We start from the raw sequence: 23,055 nt of genomic DNA on the forward strand, positions 1-23,055 counted from the left end.
AAAAAAGTTGATGTTTCAGTTTTATGTTAATTTATACATGAAACTTAATCCGTCCATTAACAAAATTTAATTATCGTCCATCATATGTACTAACATAGACTTAACTCAAATGTAGAGGTTATGAGTTAGAGTTTTCTACTCTCACTTGCTTCCACAGTACCTATTGTATTAAAAAAACAAAAACTATCCATCACAGATTTTCAAAGAAGTTAATTAAAAAATTTTAAAACATTAAGGATCTAATTAAAAGTGGTGTAGAAATTAGAAATTAGATAGATTCAGACAAGGTTAAAAAACACATTTAGTTGTTGTACTTTCACCAAAGTAACAATTTACTCCCTGAACTTCAGTTTTTAATGATTTAGTTAATGTACTTCTCTAAACTAACAATTTAGTCCATGAACTTTAATTTGTAACGATTTAGTCTCTGTAGTTTAAAATTTGTAACAATTTAGTCCCTATCGTAAAAAATTTTATCAAAATTAAATATCAAATTTTATCATATAACAATTTAATCTTTCTAATTCATAAACATATTTAGTACCTTTTTAATTTATCAATCTATACATACAAGGAACTTAACAAAAAAAAGTTTGGACTAAATCGTTACCAACTTTAAATTATAAAGACAAAATTATTATATATCAAAATTTAAGGGATAAATTGTTACCAATTTAAAAATATCAAGACTAAATCGTTATAAATTAAAGTTTAGAAACTAAATTGTTAGTTGAACGTTACAACTAAAACTAAAACTAAAACTAAAAGTGTTTTTTCACCGTCGGACAATTACGAGTAAACTGCTGCTCCCACCCCCACAACACACGACAGGGACAAGCAGGATCATTGGTTGGCTCCGGCTCAGCCAGCCGAGCCACAGGCTCAGACAAAGCCGCCACCGGCTACACCCGGTGAAACCGGTTTCAAAAAGTGTGGCCGTACGGCATTTGGCAGCCTGGCAGGTCGCTTCCTTGGCAGTTAGCAAGCATTTAGTGTGTGCCTTCTTCTCTCTCTCTCTGCACATTTCGATGCTTCATTCTCTAACAGAGCTCTGTTTCCTTGTCCCATTGATCACTCTCTTTTCCACACTTCTTCTTCTTCTTCTTCTTCTTCCCCCTTTTTCCACCTCCAAATTCCACCTCTTATTCCCTTCTGAATCTCTGCTTCTCTGTGTTTCTCTCATCTTTTCCACCTCCCATTGCGCTTCCATTCAACCTCCTCCAGGTAATCTAATCGCCCCGCATTTAGTGCTTTCTTTGTAATGTTGCCTGTCTCTGCTGCATCGATTAATCCATTTCAATGAGTTTTGTCGCTGATCGCGATTCTGTAACTTTATTTTTCTTGGGTTCTATCCTTTTTTTAACTGTTCCCCTAAAATCAAAATTAGATTTGTATTAACGGGTATTTCTGCTTTACCATATATGGGGCAAATGCAAACTTTGATTAGAAATGTTTTCTTCCGTGGACTTCGGTGTCTTGGAATTTAATTTCCAAATTCAGGATTTGAGATTTCTATTAGATTCCGCGCAGAGAATAAGTGACTTGAAAAAAAAAAAAGAATTCGATTTTAGGTAATGGAGGTGAGGTTTCGGAAGGAATTAAAAACATTATTTTCATCTTCTTCTGTCAGAAAAACATATGTTCCATATTCCAATTGAGCTTCTAACTGTTTCCATTCTTGGCTTATCTTTTGGAAATATTTTAATAATTATATGATTTCATTTTTTGATTTCATATGCTAAGGTTAGGGAATGTAAGCTGTTGGACAATCATATTTGCAAATCCATAGAAATTTCTCCAGTTTTTATATGGTCTATTTGCTTCAAATTTATTTTTGGCTTTCGGGCATCAATGCAATGCCTATATGATGTCAGCATGTGATTTCTACTCGAGAGATTTCAAAGAAGAGCCTATTAATGAGCACCAATCTTATCCTGTCTTGCCATGCTTCATTTATTATCAGTAGAATATGCCCGTGAAGTATAGATATTGGCTGCACTTCTCCGACGCTAACGGCATTTATCATTTCCTGATGTTGTTCGTGTAGACCCCAGGTACTACTCCACGATAATTTCTCTTCCCCCCGAGAAAAAAAGAGAGAACACTAGAAATCACTTTCCCATTTTCTGATACTGTTCAGCTTTTGTCTTTTACTAGATATAATATACTTCATGACATCAACATCTCTGAAGTTAGATTCCACTGATGCAAGAAAAATCCATAATGCCCTACTGATCAGCAAAAGGGGGTTGTTGGTTATTATTGCTCCAGTTGAGCATGAAATATTGCACTATGTGGACCACAGGGCTTTGGGTATTTTGGCTGCATTGTTGAAGTCTTCTGTTCTTGCTTCTTGGTTTGGTTAGGTGCTATTTAAATTATACTTGCTTCGTTACTACCTGGAGGAAAGACGCTTAATAACTTTCAAAGAATGATGGAACCAGAGTTTTGTTCTTCTAGAATACAGTCTCCTTTCCGCGAGGAGAGTGGGGATGAAGAGCTTTCAGTTCTTCCAAGGCACACTAAAGTTATTGTCACTGGAAATAACAGAACGAAGTCTGTTTTATTGGGATTGCAAGGCGTAGTTAAGAAGGCTGTTGGTCTTGGAGGCTGGCACTGGCTGGTATTCACATTTGTATCCTCTCTTTTCCCTCTGTTCTTTCTGTCTCTTAAGCTGTGTATTATGCATTTTTCTGTCTGCATGTTTGCTAATTTGTCGTGAAAGTTACACCAAAAGTCATTACAGTGAATTAACCATGATTGTGGAAATGCTACTATCTAGTTTTAGCTTATAGCTCTTTAAGCTTAGAAGTTTGTAACTGGAAGGAATTTATGGATAATGTAGTTTTTCAGATATATTGGGATTGGCTGCTATCTTTGTGCGTGTTGCATTTTGATAATATTTACTATTAGTATCGTCGGCTGTGTCATTTTATCTGGGTGAATTTTGATCAGAGGCTTGGAGACTTTGATTTTGTTTAAAGGGTTGGTTGGAATTTCTTGCGGCTTACAATTTTTTTTTTTTTTAACAAGAAACAACTTTTCATTGTAGATGAAAAGATGCAAAGTGTTCAAGGATACAGCCTCCAAAAGGAGAAAAGCAAAAACCAACTACCATCTTAAGAAAAAATGCCAAAACAATTCCCCCCAGAAGAAAAAACCAAAAAAATACAAAAAACGAGCCAAAATACCAACAAACTAACCAGAACTAGAGATAACACTAGCTTTGCTGTTCTATTGTTAGGTTTTCAAAAATTAGATCTTGATTATAAAGGAGTTTGTTTGGCTATGCTGGACTTTTTTCCATGCAAGGTTTTGAAAAATGGGGTTGAAGTGAAGCTACAAAGGAATGCATTGAGTGTGCTGGAACATCCCACAGGAAACGAGAATGATGATCATGATTTTGACAACTCGAGTTGTAGCTCGGACATTGGTGAGAAGGACAATGATTTCTGTAAGTCACATTTCTCTTGAAAATGATGGACATGGGCCTCCCTTCGGTTTTTATTGCTTTTTTAAAGCTAACGTTGTGTTGAAGACTATTACTATAAGTGTCACCTTTCATGGGCAGCTAGCAGCATTGTTTTCCACAAGCTTAGCAAACATAAAGTGAGGCAGATAAGGCCATGGGCTCCATCTTCATCGGCAAAGTTGACAACAGGTCGGGGCAGCTATGGAGAAATTCAGTCAATTCACGTGCCAAAGCTGGTGAGAAATCTGAAAACTATTTAAACTTTTAGGTTAAATTACATGTTTAGTCTAGAACATTTTCAAAAGCTTCTTGTCGAACCGGATTCTAAACCGGATTCTAAAAGCTTAAAAGTTTAATCCCTTAACTTAAAAAGTTTTAATTGCATCATAAACTTTTAATTTTAGTTCTAATAAACTAACATCATTATTGAAATGTTGACTTAACATATTAATTGGACCAATAGGTGACGATTTGACATGACACGACACAAGAGAGATCTATTGAATGGTTTTTAAATGAATCTTTTGGCTTGTCCGTCTTTATTTTATCTACTTGGCCTATTCTCTCTTATACTACATGTTATAATGTTGTTCGAATCATTACTTAGTATCATATGTTATTCAAGAGCGACTTGTTAAAATCAAAATCAAAAGTTCAGAGATTGATCACTTCTTGAAGATCATAATTAAACAAATACCACCATCAAAATTTGGGACAAAACTTGTATAGTAGCGAACTTCTTATATTCCTCAAATGTAAAGTTTGTGATTTTGGACCAATGATAAAGTTTTTTCTTGAATGTTTGGATTGTACAGCGGGTCAAACTGGGGAAACTAGGAACAGAGTCTTTGTGGAGATATATCAGGCACTTCAACCTTGTGGGTATCACTGTAATCTTCAACTTTAATCATTTTCTTTCCCTGCAAGCTTCATTGGATCAACTCGATTCAATGGTTTCAAATTTTAAATTCCAGGTGAATAGCATTTCAAATGCTTCAAGGGACCAAGTCCTTCATGTTGTGCAGCGACATTTTGCTTTACAGGTCTCTCTCTTTGTTGTTTGTCTGTCAAATTATAAAATAATAATATTTAGGTACTCACTAATGAGTAGTATGTAGCAAGTAGGATATCTTACTACTTATCACTATTAAACAATTGACAACTATTTATTATATTTTCTCTCATCCTTTATGCATTCATCTCTTTTAGTTGTCAATTTTTTTAATAATGCTAAATAGGAGATACCTATTCATGGGAAATACCTAAATATTATTCATTGTGAAGTACTTTTTGAAAATATATATTTGTTTGTGTCTTTGTGCGATACAGACAAATTTGAACGAGGCATCGGTGATGACTGAATTCATTCGTGCAGTAAAGAGACGAAGGGAGTGAGTCACTGATATTGAAATTAGAAGTGATGCAAGTAAATGTATGTTTTGTATAGTAATTATGCAAATTAACTATAACCTGTAGACTTCTAACTTCTAACAATCTAACATTGATTTGATATCTATTTATTCTCTCCATGTAATTCTATCTGCTTTTGCTAATCTAAGCCATAGCTTCGATTAAGGTAACTTTCCTTAATTTGAATGGTAATACTTTAAAAATCAACTATTTCTATTCTACCATTAAGCATTCTTTAAAATTGTCAAATAATGAGAATCATCCAAATATGTTACAACTCACAAATTTTGGAAAAACTGTCTCCCTTTGGGAAGTCTTTTGTTCTCGACTTTTTTGAGATGTTTTTGAAGTCTTAGAGAATTGGAATTGGCATATTTATAATAATTGTCCAAAAGATCATTCATTATATAAAATTTTTAATTGTATATTCAAGTTTATTCTAGATTCTTAGGGATTTGCCACAATAAGATTGGCTTTTTTTTAGAGTACAAGTGGAGATAGGGGATTCGAATTCATGACCTATTGATCAGAGATATGTGTCAATTAGTTAAGCTCGTGTTGGCAACAAGATCTTTAAAATAATAATAAGATAAGGATTTGAATGTTTATTTTGGTGGGGCGAGGATGGGGAGGAAGAAATTTTATTTCACCGTATTCTGAAATAGGATAGAGGATGAGATACTTTTCAATCTCCACCCACCACTCAACTCACCATATATCTCCGATCTAAAAAATTATGGATTTGAATATTCACCTTGTAGTATTAGAAAAATAGAAAAACAAAACCATTATGTTGAAAAATTTGTTCAATGTATTTGACATTTAATGTTTTAATTTATATAATTATATAGATACTACTAAAGTACATGCTATGTACATTTAAACAATACAAATAATTTCAATGACATTAAATTATAATTAAAAATATTTATTTACTTAATTAAATCTTCAATTACTAACCGCTTAGCTAAAGACATTTGATTTTTTAAATTTCTGCAGGATATTTGTTGCACTGAAAAAAATAATAAAAAACTTAAAAATTGTCAAATATGATAATTTGGAAAGAAAAAAAAATTATGGTTGGCAATTGTTGTTCCTTGGAAATTTTATAATTATTTGATTCATAAAAACTGGAGATTTAAATATGATTTTTGTGGTTTAAAGTTTAATATCTATTTCATTTTGAAACAAAATTTGAAAATTTAAGTACTAGTATAGACATGAGCACATGCTTGCCTCGAGAATTTAGGCATTCCATTTCTTGTTTGGAATAAGTATCTATTTAGTCTTTAAAATTGTAAAAATGGTACTTTTGATCCATAAAATAGTTCTAAATAGTGTTTAAGATGCTTTGATTGTTACTAACGTTAAAATGATGGGGGATTTCTAATATGATAAAATATATTTATTTAGTAATATTTTTCTATGGTGATTGGATTTTTTGTCCCCTCGACTCTTCTCCTCCTTCCCTCGTTCTCTTTCTCCCTTTCTCCAACGGACTTTGCTGTTGCTGTTACCGATCCTTTCGTTTTTTGTTCCCATCTTTTTTCCGTTCCTCTCGTCCATATCTCATTCCTCTTTCATATTCGAACAAGGAAGCATTATTTGTTCCATATTTGATTAAGAACACGTTCCTCCCTCTGTAAGAGAGTGAGGCTCTTCAACAATGACGATGGCTTTTAGCATCACCGACTAAAGAGGAGATAAATGGGGGCAACGACAAGGTTCGTTAGAAAATGGGAGGACGAGAAGAAGAGAGATGAGAAGAGTGGAAAGTCTAATCACAATTAAACTTTTTTATTAAATCAATATATTTTACCAAATTAGTAATATGCCTTCAATAACGTAATCATGATCAAAGCATCCTCCGGATCATTTGAACCACTTTATAAATCTTATGGACCAAAAGTACAACTTTTTAAACTTCAAAGCATCTTAGGGATCACTTAGAACCACTCTATAACTCTTAAAGACCAAAAGTACAACTTTTTAAACTTACACCTACTTCAAATTTCATAACAAAAAAATGTAATTTGCCCTGATATTAAGTAAAAGAAGTAATAATAAATATAAAATATTATAAATTTTGTTTTAATTTTTCTTTAAATTTAATCTTTTTGTTCATAACTAACATAAATATAAATATTTTAAATAATTACTAATTATTTTTTTAGAAAAAGTGAATCATATAAAAAGAAATTATAATTCTGATAGGAGGAAAAAAGTTATTATTTCAAATTTCATAATTTTATTTGTACATTTATATAGAAAATTTAATCATACTTCTTACCGAATAAACTAGTATATGTTTTTTTTTTTTGACATGACTAGTATATGTTAATACATATCAATAAGCCTTTGCAAAAAAAAAAAAAAATCAATAACATTAGTAATTTCAAAATATGAAAATTTGTCAAAGATAATTGGATTTGTTAAGTTAATAATTTAGTTTATTTATAAATCATCAAAATTACTTGTAAATATTTTCTACTAAATTTGATCCGCCACTAGACAGAGATCCTAATTGAGACCTGGAGCCATGATCACCCACATGTAATTTGTTGTGTAATAATTATAAAAATTCAAAGCACTATAATGTATTTGTATATGCGCTGCAAATTCTTAATGAGGGAAACCAAGCTCGGGAGACCACCTGCGTTGCGTTGTGTTTTTCCCCTGCTTGGTTTGCGTTACGTTGCCCCCCACTTCCCATTTTTGAAGTAATAAAGTTCATGTTTTTCAAACCACCCATCGAGTTCAATCTGCGTCTTCACAACGAGTAGCAGAAAATGGAGTCCCAGATTTCGGAAACGAGGTAGAGCCGTTGAGTTTTGGGTTTTCTCCCTCCTTTGCCCTAATCTTGTGCTATTTTCTACTTGCTTCATTTGTATGTTTAACGAGAACGAAAAAAAGAAAAAAACAATAGGGAAGCGTGAAGTGCGAATTGGGTTTGATTTCTAAAGTGGGTTCGAGTTCATGGGGAGATGGCCTATTTCATCCAATGCTTCCATTTTAGATTGCAGCAAAGATATTGACCCTTCGTATTCCAGTAATGGCTGTTGCATTGCCCCTGATTGTTTGGTAGAGGAAAGTTATGCGAGTGTTGATTATGGTGATTGCAAAGCAGCACTTAGATGCTCCTTTGAGAAAATTCTTTCGTTTTTTCTGAAGGAAATTGGTCGGAGAGGGATTGTTAGGCCGGTGCCAGCACTGCTTGGTGAAGGGGGATCTTTGGATTTGTTTGAATTGTTCATGGTAGTCAGAGATAAAGGTGGTTATCAAGTGGTTTCAGAAAAGGAATTATGGTCCTCAGTGGTTGTGGAATTAGGGTTGGATCTTGAGCTGTCTGCTTCGGTGAAATTGGTTTATTCCAAGTACTTAAGTGAGCTGGAGAAATGGCTTATGGTGAGATGCGGAGGTAAAAAACTGGAAAATGGGAACTCTGATTATCACTGCGAGAAAAGTTTTCCTTTTTCTTCGGAATTGGCGGCAAAGATCAAGGGTATGTTATACGGTGTGCTAAAACAAAAGAGCTTATATGATGAATGTTCTGGATTCATATCTAGCAAACAGATTGGGAACATCAATGTTGCTTCCGCTGCAGTGGAGAAGAAAATAAAATTACCTGAAGTAAACAAGAAAGAACCTGATCTAAATGGGAGTGTTACCCAAAGTCAAGAAAAGCTAAGCAAGACACCTCAGGATGATGACGGAATAGAACATATCCGTGTTAATGAAGATTGTAGAAGTTTGGCTTCTGTTAATGTTGAAACCAAGACAGACTCTTGCGAGAGTTGTCGAGAATCGTTATTACGAATGTTGAAGTGGGCGAGACAGATTGCAAAGTATCCTGCAGATCCATCAAATGGTACAATACCGGGGCCATCCAAGTGGAAAGAGTATACTAGCAACAATACATTCTGGCTTCAAGTAGTCAGGGCTAAGGATGCACTTCTAATTAGGAAGGATGTTGAAGAAAACAATGAGAAACGTCTGTTGCAGGTAGATTTCACCCATTTATTCTGCTTGTCAGCCGGTTCTTTCTCCCCCCTTCCCCTTTTCTCCTGGACGATGAATATGCATACTTGGATTCTTGCTTTGGGCTGCAATTATATGCGCAAACTGACCTATGCAGGTATTATGATCTTTGGCTTTCTTTTTCAGGATAGATGTTTCCTGATTACAGTCAGCGCCCTTTTCATTCGTATATAAAGTGGGAAAAGTTTCCTCTTGCTATTAGAACCTCGGGCCTCCATCCTCGAAAGAAAGCAGCACACTTCTCCTACTATGTCATCCCATCTTGCGTCCTACTTGATAACATGATGGATGCAGTAAAGAAAACTTAGATCTTTGTTATTGGAGTTGTAATTCATTAGTTATAAAGTCTTCATTGTCATGTTGTGTAGGGTAGTCTATGCTCATGGTGGGCGGGAGTTTTGCGGCTGCTAGGAGGATTTCAAATTTATGTGAAGGATGTTATCTTTTAGAACTAAGCTTAAGGCATGAGTAAAAATGCATTTGGGAATTTTAGGGTTAGGGAGGTGGATTTTGGACAGAATTTTGGAGCTAGGACCGAAAGGAGGAGAATTTCATATGAGGTTTCTGAGGAGGATAGAAGAAGGCTCAAGAGACTGTTGGAGGAGCTGCATAGTAGTGAGAGGTCTAGCTGGAAAATATCAAAGTCAAGTGGATTTAGGATGGTAATGCTAATAGTAGCAGAGGAATAGATGTTTTAAAAGGCTTTTAGGCGTAAAATGTTTTATAAGGCTTCTGAGGCTAATGGCTCATATCACCTTGAGGCTTACACCTCGCCTCTTCAAGAGGAAAAACCTCAAGGCCACCTTTAGCCTCTTTTATTTTATTTTTTACCTTTATTTTATTTTATTTTTCTTCTGAATACAACATATGGAGGTAGAGATTTGAACTCACGACTTTTTGGTCGGAGAGAGGTGTCTTAATTAGTTGAGCTATACTCAGGTTGGCAAGGCCATTTAGCCTTTTAAAATATTAACCTAGAAAATGTGAGTAAGGTTGAAGATGGCTTGTCTTGGAGGATGATATGGAAAGTAAGTTTACTATTATTATTATCATTATTTCTAATGTTTATAACCTTTTAATAAGGAGTAGGCTGTCCTTTAACGTATGGAGTGGGCCCTTGAGACAGGGAGGGTTGTCTTGGTTTTCTTCGATGTATGAAACTACATTTACCATGTGCCTACATTAGAGTGAGTTACTTCTGTCTTCGGTATAAGATCCTTGCTCTGGTGTTGGTTGGTAAGATAGGTCACGGACAATATGGCATTCCGGTATCTGGGGATATTTGTTAAAGGTAGACAAGTGTTGGATGAAGCTCTTATGGCAGATGACGGCTCTATGGTGAGCATCACTTTGAACATTTCATTTGAGTAAACTGTAAACTTATGACCATACATGGATTAGAACTCCCTTGGTAGGATCCTAGGATGAAGGGCTGCTGTGGTGATTGGTAGTGTACGCCTGGAGATGGGGATGTGTCTTACATCCTGATCCTCTAACGTTTGTATTTTCCTTCATGGAACATTGTGTTTAGATATTTAGGCTTGTTAGATAGGGGACCTTTCTCTCCTTTTCCTCCTTCCATTTGCCTGTGGATGGTCTTAATCATCTATTTGGAAGGTTCTAGAGGAATCTTGTCGATAATTTTTAGGTTGGTGAAGGCTGAGCGAACCAATTCCACCTTCCATACATTGATTCTCCATCCTGTTATGGAAGAGATTGATCAAGTCGAAGAAAGCCTTCTCTAAAGAAGGAGGCTTACTCTTATCCAATTGATGTTTCTCATATGCCCATTTTTTAAATATGTATTTTTAGAACTCCTATTGCCATTGTCCTTGGAAGTTCATTTTCTCAGGCTTTTGTCCTCTTTGTTTTTGGAGGATGGAGAGTAATGTTTGTTTTTAGGACAAGTGATCTGGCGGAAGCCCATGATCAAACTCTTTCCCCTAGTCTTTTCACACCTTTTCTTGACTGTTGGTTTCTCTTTTAATTATTATTATTTTACATATATGTTTTTTTATATGAAACAAAAAACAACACATTTCATTAATATAAGGAAATATATAAAATGGGAGACAAGCCTTGGGATTTGCAATCCCAGGTAAGATCGGTTCAGGATTATGGGTCCTCACTTCTTTCTCTCATTAAAAACCGTGCATGATACTTTCATCTCGCACGGCTCTAAGCTAAGTGATAAAAGAAAGAACTTATATGATTTCCTTTTTTGATTACCTTCCTCACGAATCTATAACAACACAACTAAGAAGGTTACAGGGATGTTACAAGAAAGCTCTCCAGTTAACTAGAATGTGAAAAATTGAATAGAAACTAACTTAATGGGGCTTTCCCATGTGTACTAAATGTATGTTACTAGATATAAATATCTATGTTGGCTTTTAACTTTGGAGCTTATCAAGTAAAACAACCCCAGTTTAGACGCACACCAGATACCTGATATTTCCATAACTGTGTAACTATAAATTTTTGTGTTGGATCTTTCATAAATCTTTTATTTTCCTTTTTGAAAATTTGGGACACATTGTGAGCCTGTTTTATTCAATGACGAAGCATGCTCAAACACTTGTTTTATTTGAGTATGTATGCCCTTTATTAACCTAAACATTATAAGTTATGTTTATATAATTAAATTTATCTCTTAACCTTTTCATCCATAACTTTGTTTTCCAACATGTCAACGTGGCTATTCTAGTGTCATATTTTTTTTGAGTGTAAGTGCCTATGTGCTTGCTTCATAGGTTGGAGAGCATAATTTTTAGATGCGAAGAAAGAAGCTTATATTTCAATGGATTCTTTGTTTAAACTAAATTAAATGAACTACTGAGTTTGAGAAAAAAAAGATTTTGGTTTAAACTTGCAGAAGAAAGTAAAGGTGCATCCATCCATTTATGAGGATAATATTGATAATCATCACCTCTCTACAGAAAGGATCAGATGCAGCAAAAGATTTAATGCTTTGGTCAAGTCTATATTGGTCTCGTGTAATAGTTCATGCCCAACCGTAGGAAGTAATTTGATCAGTAGTCCAACCACAGAAATTGGGAAGGGGCTCGATAAGCAAGCATTTATGAATGGTGACTTACCATCTGAAAGGATAGACACTCAGCAGAACGAAGATTCAGTCGAGAAGCCAGTTCTCGTGGGTTCTTCATTTCAAGCAGTTGTACCTGAATGGACTGGTGAAATTTCCGAAAGCGACTCCAAATGGCTAGGGACACGATCGTGGACTTTCCAACATGAAAACAGTAATTCTGTGAGCGACAGAAATCCCATTGGCAGAGGGAGACCGGATTCATGTAGGTGTTGGTACCCAGGTTCTGTTGAGTGCTTTAGATTTCACATCGCAGAGGCGAGGTTGAGATTAAAGCTTGAACTTGGTTTGGCATTCTATGAGTGGAGATTTCATCATATGGGGGAGGAAATATCTCTGCAGTGGACAACTGAGGAGGAAAAGACATTTAAGGAGTTGGCAAAGTCAAGTTTCAACTCCCAGAGTAAGTGCTTTTGGAACTATTCAATGAAGTGGTTTCCAATGAAATCAAGGAAAAACTTGATAAGCTACTACTTCAACGTGTTTGTTCTACGGCAGAGAAGCTACCAGAATCGCGTGACTCCAAATAGCGTCGATAGTGATGATGACGAGGTAGAGTTCGGTTGCCTAAGTGGTGATTTTGGGGGTAAGGCAATGCAAGTTTTAGGCACAAAATCTCTAGAATGTTCCGAAAACAAACAGTGCACAGATGTGGAATAGTGGAGTTGAATCTATGGAGACTCAGAAAAGTTTGAAGAAAAGGAGAGAATTGAAGAATGAAGTCTAAAACTCGAGCATTTCTTCCTCATATTAACTTTTCTCAACACGCTGCAGGCTGCAGCAGCATCTGTAGTATCCAAACAGGAGAAGAAAAGAACACCCAATTTTGATGAGAGCTCCGAGATACGTTTTAGCTGTACAATACCGATATGGGTGCAATACGTTACGGACTACTGTATTTATTTTTATTTTTATTATTTTTTTTTGGGATTTGTATGCTATCGGCTGGGAAGAAATAGGAGGAGAAAAGAGAGGCATTGGCCCATTTGTTTGTCCTGAAAATGTAAACGTGTGGAACTCAATGGTGATAGTTCTTGGCTTAGAGTTTGGAGTTTGTGGTAGTCATATGAAGTGAAAATTTTGTTGAGAGTAAAACTAGTTATGTACTTTAATTGTTACACAATTACAGTATCGGTTGGATGCTCAAAATTGTTCTTGCGAGTTTTTTTAGCAGGCAACTTCAGAATCCAGGTGCAGGCAACTTCGGTTGGATCTTTTTACTCTCTCAAAGTTGCATTGCAGGAGATAGTCTTTGGAAGAGATTGAGTATTGATTAATTAGCACCTTAAAAGTAGGTTGTTTGTATACTTGGTACTAAATAAATAATATATATATAGTTTTCATCATCATTTGATTTTGGTCTTTATTTCATTTTCAAGAGTCAATTAATTTTTTTCTCATGGTTATTTTGATGTCAATTATTTAATTAATAGATACATATTAATATGTTAATAGGGACATACATGGAAGTCAATAGGTTGGTTGATGCTGGTAGAATATAACAAGACAAATGTCAAAAATTTTGATGGGTGGCAAAATTGGTTGTCATACTCGCAAAATGAGTAGAAAAGTAATTTGTAAATATGTATTTTTTTCTTTTAGATCTTTCGCGTGTAAGTTATATTTTTTATCCTGTATATCACTAATATACTATTTTTACACTTGATAGAAGCTATTGTCGATAAACTTGTATTAGTGATAGACCATATCATTATGATGATGAGTATCGTAGAAAAACATAGCGAAATTAAGGAAATAAGAATTTGTAACCCAATCCAAATGGTAGTAGGATACTCTTAAGATAGTTTTTTTTTTTCGTAGAACATGTGGAGTGAAGATAAAACTCACAACTTCTGGAGTGGAGATAAAACTCATAAATTGCTGAGTTATGTTTATTTTACCTTTCTATAGTGTTTAAGATAACACGAATATGATGAATTACTAACATGTGAATACACACTTTAAATACATGACTCGATACCTAAAAAAGAGGAGGAGAAAAATTTTGAGGGTAGATTACTCTTTTCCTTGTGTATTTCAAAATAAAAAATAACCACATATTTATAGACTTTTGTAGTCATTCAAATTAATAATCAAGTCTTTTCCAATAGAGTTGTGTTTTTTGATAAAATATGTATCTAAAGTTGTGTAAAACAACACACTATCTCACGAAAAGATGTGATTCTTTATTTATTATTAAAACTTTTATTCATAGAAAATGAAAGTTAAATAATTATTAATATATTATTTTTATTCTAGTGATATAACATATTAGTAATAAAGGTCAAAACATATTAGTAATAGACAAGACGATGTGATCATGTTTAGACTCCCTATATTCACTAATAGTGTCTCATCGATGGAATCACTGATATGATCATGTTTAGATATGTTGCTGGACGTTTTCAACTTTTCATCATTTTTGTTAGACAGGGTTAGAAATTGTGATATAGTTGCAACTTTTTTAAATTTGTCCTAATTAATTTGCTTATTTTGAACCAGATGGCTCTATAAATATTTATATATTTCTTAATCTTAATACAGACCTTAAACATTGCGTTGCATTGAATTGTTTCCCATGAATCACAATACAGTGCAATTAAAATCAAGCAACAATTAATAAAAACCAAGTTAATTAGCAATCTAAAACTTTCAACTTAGAGATTACCAATGCATTAACAGTTGAGCTAGTTGGCCTCAATTTTTTCTAATAAAATGGATATGAAACGAAGCAGAAAATGAATAATAAAAAATGTATAGTTGAGTGAATATATGGGTGTTGAAAATCAAGGCATTCGAGCGGGTCAGGTTTGGTTTTAAAATTTGAGGGTCGGGGCAAAAGGGTCTTAAATTAATTCAATGGAATTAAAAAAAAAAATTACTCACTGATCTCCCCTTCTCTGCAGGCACCCACGTCCACACCCAACACTCCTTCCTCCTCCATCCCCACCACTCTACAGCAATCCCTTCTCGGAGCCTGACAACAACAACCACCAACAAATCCGTTATAATTAATTTCATCTAATAATAAAAGAAAAATACTTAGCTTCTCGTCTATGTCCTCGGCAGGAGTCGAAGTATTTTCTATTTTTCAAAATAGCGATGAGTACCTATCCACGAAGAGTCAAGTATTTTTCTATAATAAAATATGCTACTCACCGCATCCCAACGGCGTGGGTTGGGTTTCTTGAAAACGAGGACGAGGCGGAGGCGAGCAGGATCGGGCATGTTCCACTTGCAAAAGGGAGCAGCCTCAGGCTCAGTGATCAAGTAGTGGCTGACCGTGACCCCGGCGGAGGAGTTGAAAGTGGCGTTGGTGAAGTAGAAGACGAAGGGCTTCTGGCAGGGGTTGCGGGTGACGGCGCGCGTGTTGAAGGCGTATCCACTGTAATCCGCTTTCTTGTACCAGTTCAGGAATGTTCTGGAGGGCATTTCCAATTCTCGCGGCGTGAAAATGCCTCGGAATATCTGCACCGCGAACCCCCACGACACCGATATGCTCCACCCCCTGCCTCGGTCGTAGCAGATGGATTGCTGCATCAGCGCCGCCGAGTCCAGCCGCGCCGGAATCAACAGCCGCCGCAGGGCCTCCACCCTCGTGGCGCCCGGGAAGATGGGCTCCACCACGTCCAGGTGGTGGAGTGATACCAATGGCGTCACTGGATGCGCCGCCAGTAGCCCCAATAGGCTGCCGTAAACGTCGTACTATTACCGCCCACAACACAACACACTGCGTTCGTTAGTCTTAACAAATACAAAAGTTTTTAGTAAAAAATTTAACAATTTTTTTCAAAAATATTTATTTTGCTACATTTTGTAGTTGGGTGCTGACCCTAGACTAACATATTTTTCCTTGTGCCTATCCTCTTCTGATGTCATAATTTTTCATGTTACGTCAAAATTCAGAGAAGGTAGTTAGATCTTTTTGGAAGTAAGGGATTAAATAAACAGTAACAACAAAAGCCTTTTTTTAAGGAAAAGTACTCATTCATTAACACACGAAAAATGGAAAAACATTGTCAAAGTAAACCTTTATTACATGGGTGAAGCTTAACAGAACTTTTGGATAAGGATAACTTTCCTGTCAAAAAAAAGATTTCATCCTTGTACTTTTTCTGACATTTCATCTTGTATTTTCTTTTCTATCTAATCTATATATTTTTACTAAAATAACGATTTAATTCCAAACTTTAGTTTATAATGATTTAATTTCTATAGTTTAAAATTTTGTAATAATTTAGTCTATGAAAAATTTTAATAAAATTAAGTGACAAAGTTTTATCATATAACAATTTGGTCATTGATTTATCAATTTATATATAAGAAATTTAACAAAAAAAAATAAAAAAAATCACGATAAGAATTAAATCGTTACAAATTTTAAATTACAGATACTTTATTACATATCAAAGTTCAATATAAATATTAAATTGTTACAAATATTTTTCTTCACATAACTTTTATCTTCGGTGGTGGAGAGAGAACTTTATTTTTTAAAAGAAAATATCTAGGAAAACACTCCTCTCCCCACCATCATACATGATTCTGACCATTAGAAAAGATTTGACAGTTCATTATTTTTATTAATTTTTTTTTTCTATTTTTACATTTCTGGAAGTGAAGTATTTTATTTTTCTATCAAATTTTGGATAAGTCTAGCGTAAAAGAGAAAAAAGAAATAAGACGAAACTAGTGACCTCACTTGACCAAAACAACGACACTACCTACCAAATATTCCAGTTTTCAAAAATTCATCAAAAAACCAAAACCGAAACCAAGCGAATAATTAAAAAAAAAAAAAAAAAAGTAAGCATAAAACACACCTGGTGAAAGCCGAGTTCCTTAGTGAGTGGGACACCGAGTTCCGCCATACACGCCTGCATCCGATCATCGGAGCCGTAAAGCCCCGGGTACCTCTGCAAGCACCGGTCTTGCATTTTCTCCACCGCCTCCGCCAGCGCATAGCTAATGGCAAAACCTCCTCCGCCGTACGCCATCCCGTACGACAGATGAATGTTCTGCAAGTGGCTCTCCGACGAGCTCCCGATGTAATAAAATTGCCGGTGGTCGTATTTCCTCAGAACCCTCACCAAATTCTCCCTCACAAACACCGTGTCGTCGTCCCCCATCACCACCCACCGCACGTTCTCCACCCCCAGCCGCACCGTCTCCGACACGATCCGAGATATCCGAATCGCCGACCGCCGCCCCTGCCTGTTCCTGTACGGGAACCCCGCCGTGTCGCCGGAGACCATCACCGGCGGCAGCGATTCATCCGGCTCCGTCCTTACCGGCTCGTCCACCCACACCACGGCCCGCATTTCCTCCGGATTGAACCACAGCTTTATGTACTCCTTCCTCTGTTCCCACAGCTTCGCCGACGCCGCGATTCCGAACACTATGTCGCCGATTTCTGTTTCCCCGTTGGGTTTCCGCTGGAAATTGGGGACCATCCGATTTCTGACGAACAGGGGCGACGGCGGCGGTGGAGGGGACGCGGTGAATTTCTGCTGTTGCGAGTTTGTGGAGAAGGGCTCGTCGGGGCAGGGGCCGTCGGAAAAGGCGAGCTTCAGAATGTAGGCGAGATAAGTAACCGCGACGAATAGGATGAGGAAGACCAAGAGTTTGGGCAGCGTTCGGGATTGTCCGACGGCGACGGCGGCCGGAGGGGGCTTCTCTGGATCTTTCATTTCGGGGAAATCAAGAAATTGAATCGAATTTGTGGCTGAATCAGAGCTGCTTCCCCATTGTGGAACGATGAAGATTGGAATGGATTTCTCTGTTTTTTTGTTTTTCTTGTTCTCATTTTTGTTTTGGTTTCAGAGAGAGAGAGGGGAATTGTGAAACGTGGAGGAATGTGGAAGAGTTATGGATTATTGTAGAGACATGTCAAATTTTGGTTCTGAATTTTGAGTTTTGGGAGTATGTGATTCATCACTAAGGTCGGTTTTCTTGGTGCTGGCGATTCTTGTCAGTGGTAAAATTTCAAGGCTTGGGACGCGAACAGGATTGGACTAAACGGTCGGTAAAAGTTGAAAATAAATTTGAAAGATTTTTTTTCTTTTGGGAAATTGTAATATATAAATGAGTTTAGATTTTGATCCTCTCTTTATTTGGTATACGAAATTTGATATTAATTTTTTCAAAATACAATAGCCGTATAAAATTTTAATTATTTATACAAGTGTGACATAATTACTTGGGCTGATTCTTCTCATCGGATTCTACTGAATTTGCTTGGATTTGTCACATTAGTGCTTGAAAGTCTGCTCGTTGTTGTGGTGATTGGTTGGGATAGGTCGGTCGCGTTCTGTCTTCTTACGTGCTTTGAAAGGTGAGGTTTATTATCGTTGTACTACATGGTCGGGAAGTTGCTTGATTTCGGGGGTGAGATCTTTTTTTTTTTTTAATATAATTTGCCTTTATAATTTTTTTTAATTATTTACTTTAAATAAAATTAATAAAATTTCAAAATATTTTTAATTTAAAAAATGAAAGTTAAAAAGAATAAAAGAAAATAAGATTTAAAAATAATAAAATTTCAAAATGTTTTTTAATTAAAAAAATTAAAATGAAAAGAATAAAAGAAAAATGAGAATTAAAAAACGTTGGCGTGGTACAAGGGTCAAGATTATGCATGCCCAGGAGCAGAAAAGAACAGGTGAAGAACTTCTTTGCGAACAAGTGTTGACAATATATTTTATTTTACTTAATTTCAGAGGGGCATGCCCAGCGCAGACCCGCCACTAGCATTTTTCATTTCGTGATTTAGATTCAGAGCACGAATCTGTATATTAATCTATTTGGATCTTAGTTCGTAATGGCATTTTTATGAATTTTGACGATAGAATTTCTCTGTGAATGAAAAAGAGGTGCTGTCTCACCTAGTTGGCTCCCGCAAGGTAACGACTTTAAACTCAATCAAAGAACGTTCTTCTCCGAAGTATGAGTCAAAGAAAATGCTGTATGTATCGATCTCAACAAGTACTGCTTTCTAAGAAGGGCTTGATTTGGAAGAAGAAAATGAAATACGAACAACTGTACTGGTCGTAATAGATCAAATTCATGCTAGTTCTTGCTCTAGTATGAAAGTTCCACATATCAGGGAAGGACGACGTACCATGATACTTTCTATTTTGTCGAGTCCAACTTTAGTCTCTGGTTTGATGGTTGTATGTGCATCAATATCAACAACATGGTGTGACCGATTAAGTTGGGTTGATTTTGTCAGAAAAGAAAGTCGGTTTCGGGGGTTCATTGATTAGTAAACTTCTGGTGCTAGTAAGGTTGTGACCATATGGTCATCCGTCTCTGGTTTGCCCCCTATAAGATTCTCAGTAAACTCGGGTTCGAGGAGTTGCGTGTTCCTCGAGTCAGGAGGTTAATAAGACGTGAATAAGAAACCAAGAAAAGATTGGAAAAAATTTGTAAATCAAAATGACGAACTCAACCGAAGAACTAAAATTGAAACAAGACCAGAATTTGAAAGAAGAAGAACAGAAAACTCGTTAACGCTATCCACTACGGGTTAGCGACATAGAGTGCAAATAAAAGTTTATCGGGACATTTGCTTCGACAATTGAATCTAAAATATATAATATTATACCGAGGTGAAAATATGAAAAGATGTATTATAACATATCGCATTAGTTAGCAGAGTTAAAAGCCCTTTTTAGAAAGGGAACACATTTTACAATATAATCTTTCAATTCTAAGTTAAATCTTCAGAAGCCAGAAATATTAAACGAACAAATTTACAAGATCTTCGGTATATATTCCAAATACAGTTTTTGAATTACGACAAATTTTGCCTCCTTCCATGGACAAATTAATGAAGAGAATCGAGTACAAACAAATGTAAAGAAAACAGAAAAAATTGTTTACTTGTTTATTAATTGTAATGGGACATAGCTTGTTGGCTCTTTACTTACATTCTCCGCAGAAGGTTGAGTTTCATCATTATTTTCATTCTCTCTTTTTTAAAACAGCACTTTTGAATGTTAAAAAAACTCACGACTGTTTCTCTCTACATATGATTTCACAAACTTTTGTAATAATATAGCAATAATATTCTATTTGTGTGTGTAAACACAAAATGTAGACAATATAAGTAATGTTTGGGCCATTATCCTACCATTTATTTCTTTGTTTCTAATGCGTTATTAAACAAAAGTCAAATGAATTTATGGCTACATTTCAAGAAATTAGGGAGTGAAGAGTTATGTTAAAATTATGATCAAAGAGATAATGAAAATGAAAGGATCAAAATTATCACTTTTAAAAATAAATGAATCAAAATATACGTTTTGAAAGTACACAGACTAAAATGAACCAGAGTAAAAAGCATAGATATATCAAAATTAACTTTTTGAAAGTACAAGAACTAATTTTGTGATCATAAAAAAAGCGTGTTGATTAATGGAAATAAAGCAGTTAACAATGATACGAGACTCTCCAAAATATACAATTAACTTTAATTTACAACATAGAATCTTGAATATTATTAGACATCTTCTTTATATGCCAAGTCTAACAAAATAATATGTAATGCTTTAAGAAATGTGTCCACAAAACACTACACATGTAAACTAAAGGGGGGTGCCCATTGATGTATTTCTTATTTAAATAAGTACCCAACAGTGCTATTTTAATGCATCATACAAAGAATTATTTTTTTTTTCTTTTTCAAATAGGTAGGTGAGTAACATACCAAAGAAGAGGCTATATAAAAATACTCTAATAGAAAAAATTAGGGAGCATGGGATGAATTCATATATCTAAAAATCGAGCTTAATTATATTTAGCATGTCAGTTTACTTTTTTTTTTTTTAGTACAACATGTGGGGTAAGAGATCGAACTTACAACCTCATGATTGGAGGTATATGCCAATTACCGTTGAGTTATGCTCGTTTTGGTGTATGTCAGTTTACTTAATCACAAAATTTGTATAACCCACCACTATCACTACACATTAATGTTTATAAATTCCAAACAAGTAAACTAAGCACAGATTCAATACTTTGAAATTAAATTTATTTCTTCTGTCCCAATTCAAACTCAAGCCATCTGAAACCATAACTTCCAATGTGAATCTCAAACTATACCACCTGGTTTAAGTGAGACTTACCTCAAAAGCAGGTAGAATGGTACAATTTTCAACACATTTATAAACCTAGTAAACCAATTACCAAATGATGAATTTTTGTTCATTTTTCTCAATTAATAACTTCATAATCAGATTCCGAGAACAAAATATTTTCAACTTTGACAAATTTTCCCCGACGATTAGGCCTCTGCTTCACACAACAAACTTTCTCAAACAGGAGAATAAAAACTAATATTTCATTATTTTCGTTCTGACTTTTAACCCTTCCACACAGATAACCTATAACAAATCTATAACCCCTCATGTTTGAAATCCAAACTATTATATATATTGAAAAACATGAACATTTGATCCAATAATACTTTTCATCAAAATCGATATAATATATGGGAGAAGACAAAGAGATTATTAATTCAGTTCTATGTAGGCAAGTGGAGAGAATTGAACAACAATGAAGTGATCTTCCGAGTGCTTTTGTTTAAGCCTTCATTCTTTTTTCTTTTGTTTGTGTATGTTTCTCACATACATCAATTAAGTGATCTTCCTTCCAAAAAAAATAAAAGAAGAATTGGACATCCATTTGAAAGTGGGTTTAATATATATAATCTAAGCCTGGGCAAAAAATATCTTTAAGAACAATCCTTAATAAAAGATCTGAGAATTAGAGAAACAAAAGGGAGAAAAAAGACAGTAAAAAATACTCCCATTTGTTTATTTCCTTACTGTACGACTTTACATAATAAAACTATAAGTCATGATGATATTCAATACATATTATATATATCTACTAGAAGCATCAGATTGTTTTAATATATATTCCACAAACTATACTGCACCAAAGTATACACATCAGCTACACACAAATCCAAAGCTAGCTATATGTTCTTTTGGGTACATAATAATTGTGTACCCTTTTTTATTTAGAAACCACACAATACACATACTAAGAAAAAGCACACCCTTAGAAATTGCCTTCAAGTTTCAATATATAAAGTTAGCTAGACAGTAAATCTGAAGAAATAAATGCTCTGATCATATGAATATATGAATCACTTATCTCCAAACAGGTACCCTAGCGATGAATCACCACCCGGAGCAGATTTCACCTTGGTTGATGGACGATCCTGATTCACCACAAACATACATACAAATATCGTTAACAAATTTGTGTTACGACGGTCCTCCGTTTGGGATGATTCAAAGATTCTAGCCCCATCCATGATATTTCTTTAAAAGAAAGTTTTAAAGAAAGTTGTATGAGATCCTGCTAAATTGGACCTCTTTTTAACCTAATTTGAAATTTGGAATAAGATAACAAACAACGAAATTCTTTTGAAATCCTCACGTACCGTTAAGAAGTTTCCGGAGTTTTGGCCGTGAGCGCGAGGGTAATTGTTGGAGACGAGTTGTTTTGGAGAGGGAGAAGGATTATTACTTTGATCATCAGGGCTAATATCAATTCCATAAGGAGGAGGAAGAATCACTCGAGAAACCTGAGGCTTTGTGGGCTGATCATCGTTTCCAAACAGATAGCCTAAGGAGCTTCTTCCACCGCCATAGCTTCCACCTCTACTCATGATATTGGCTTCTGGCTCGATCTGAAGCTTGCAAAAATGGCAGACAACCAAAAGAAAAAGAAGCCCTAATAGTGTTTATGATTATGATGCCTTTTATTAGTGTGTGTAGTGAATATACATTTATAAATGTGATTTGGGGTTTCTTTTTTCTTCCTTTTTCGTGGTTGATATGATATGATTTGTAGTTGAGTGGTCTATTCACTGTTCAAATTTTTCTGTGCAGATTTTCTTTTGTAACTTTAATACTTCTCCCTCTTGTCTGTAAATTGTCCTTGCAAAAATTTTGGCTAATTAAGTGAATTAATGAGCAGACAGTCTATATATATATATATAATGTATTTATTT

General features: G+C 35.1%; 4 protein-coding genes across 13 annotated transcripts; 2 read left to right on the forward strand and 2 right to left on the reverse strand.

Moving 5' to 3' along the window:
- The first annotated feature begins 1,007 nt into the window (after nucleotides 1-1,007).
- On the forward strand, nucleotides 1,008-4,988 carry LOC111008453 (uncharacterized). Of its 10 annotated transcripts, none has more exons than XM_088119221.1 (8): nucleotides 1,008-1,224; nucleotides 1,875-2,054; nucleotides 2,141-2,635; nucleotides 3,313-3,454; nucleotides 3,572-3,708; nucleotides 4,288-4,362; nucleotides 4,447-4,515; nucleotides 4,802-4,988. In XM_088119221.1, the coding sequence occupies exons 3-8, from the start codon at nucleotides 2,432-2,434 to the stop codon at nucleotides 4,865-4,867; spliced, it is 693 nt and encodes a 230-aa protein (XP_087975347.1). In that variant the 5' UTR covers nucleotides 1,008-1,224; nucleotides 1,875-2,054; nucleotides 2,141-2,431; the 3' UTR covers nucleotides 4,868-4,988. The 10 variants fall into 10 exon arrangements, with proteins under 10 accessions (XP_087975347.1, XP_022136860.1, XP_087975348.1 ...); XM_022281168.2 differs by having other exon boundaries at nucleotides 2,158-2,635; XM_088119222.1 differs by having other exon boundaries at nucleotides 1,964-2,054.
- A 2,492-nt stretch (nucleotides 4,989-7,480) lies between these two features.
- LOC111008274 (ARID/BRIGHT DNA-binding, ELM2 domain and myb-like DNA-binding domain-containing protein) lies at nucleotides 7,481-13,375 on the forward strand. The gene is made up of 2 exons (XM_022280917.2): nucleotides 7,481-8,884; nucleotides 11,796-13,375. Exons 1-2 carry the CDS (start codon nucleotides 7,859-7,861, stop codon nucleotides 12,684-12,686), a joined length of 1,917 nt encoding a protein of 638 aa, XP_022136609.1. The 5' UTR covers nucleotides 7,481-7,858; the 3' UTR covers nucleotides 12,687-13,375.
- A 1,250-nt stretch (nucleotides 13,376-14,625) lies between these two features.
- LOC148208440 (uncharacterized) lies at nucleotides 14,626-18,036 on the reverse strand. Its single transcript, XM_088128341.1, has 3 exons — nucleotides 16,850-18,036; nucleotides 15,186-15,731; nucleotides 14,626-15,003 (listed from the first exon to the last, which is right to left on the reverse strand). Exons 1-3 carry the CDS (start codon nucleotides 17,714-17,716, stop codon nucleotides 14,905-14,907), a joined length of 1,512 nt encoding a protein of 503 aa, XP_087984467.1. The 5' UTR covers nucleotides 17,717-18,036; the 3' UTR covers nucleotides 14,626-14,904.
- Nucleotides 18,037-21,812: 3,776 nt separating this feature from the next.
- Nucleotides 21,813-22,816, reverse strand: SP1L5 (SPIRAL1-like5). The gene is made up of 2 exons (XM_022281099.2): nucleotides 22,483-22,816; nucleotides 21,813-22,257 (listed from the first exon to the last, which is right to left on the reverse strand). The coding sequence occupies exons 1-2, from the start codon at nucleotides 22,708-22,710 to the stop codon at nucleotides 22,183-22,185; spliced, it is 303 nt and encodes a 100-aa protein (XP_022136791.2). The 5' UTR covers nucleotides 22,711-22,816; the 3' UTR covers nucleotides 21,813-22,182.
- Nucleotides 22,817-23,055: the final 239 nt, after the last annotated feature.

This window comes from Momordica charantia, assembly GCF_013281855.1.
Source record: "Momordica charantia cultivar OHB3-1 chromosome 10 unlocalized genomic scaffold, Mcharantia_2.0 BLBB01000010.1, whole genome shotgun sequence".
Classification (NCBI taxonomy): domain Eukaryota; kingdom Viridiplantae; phylum Streptophyta; class Magnoliopsida; order Cucurbitales; family Cucurbitaceae; genus Momordica; species Momordica charantia.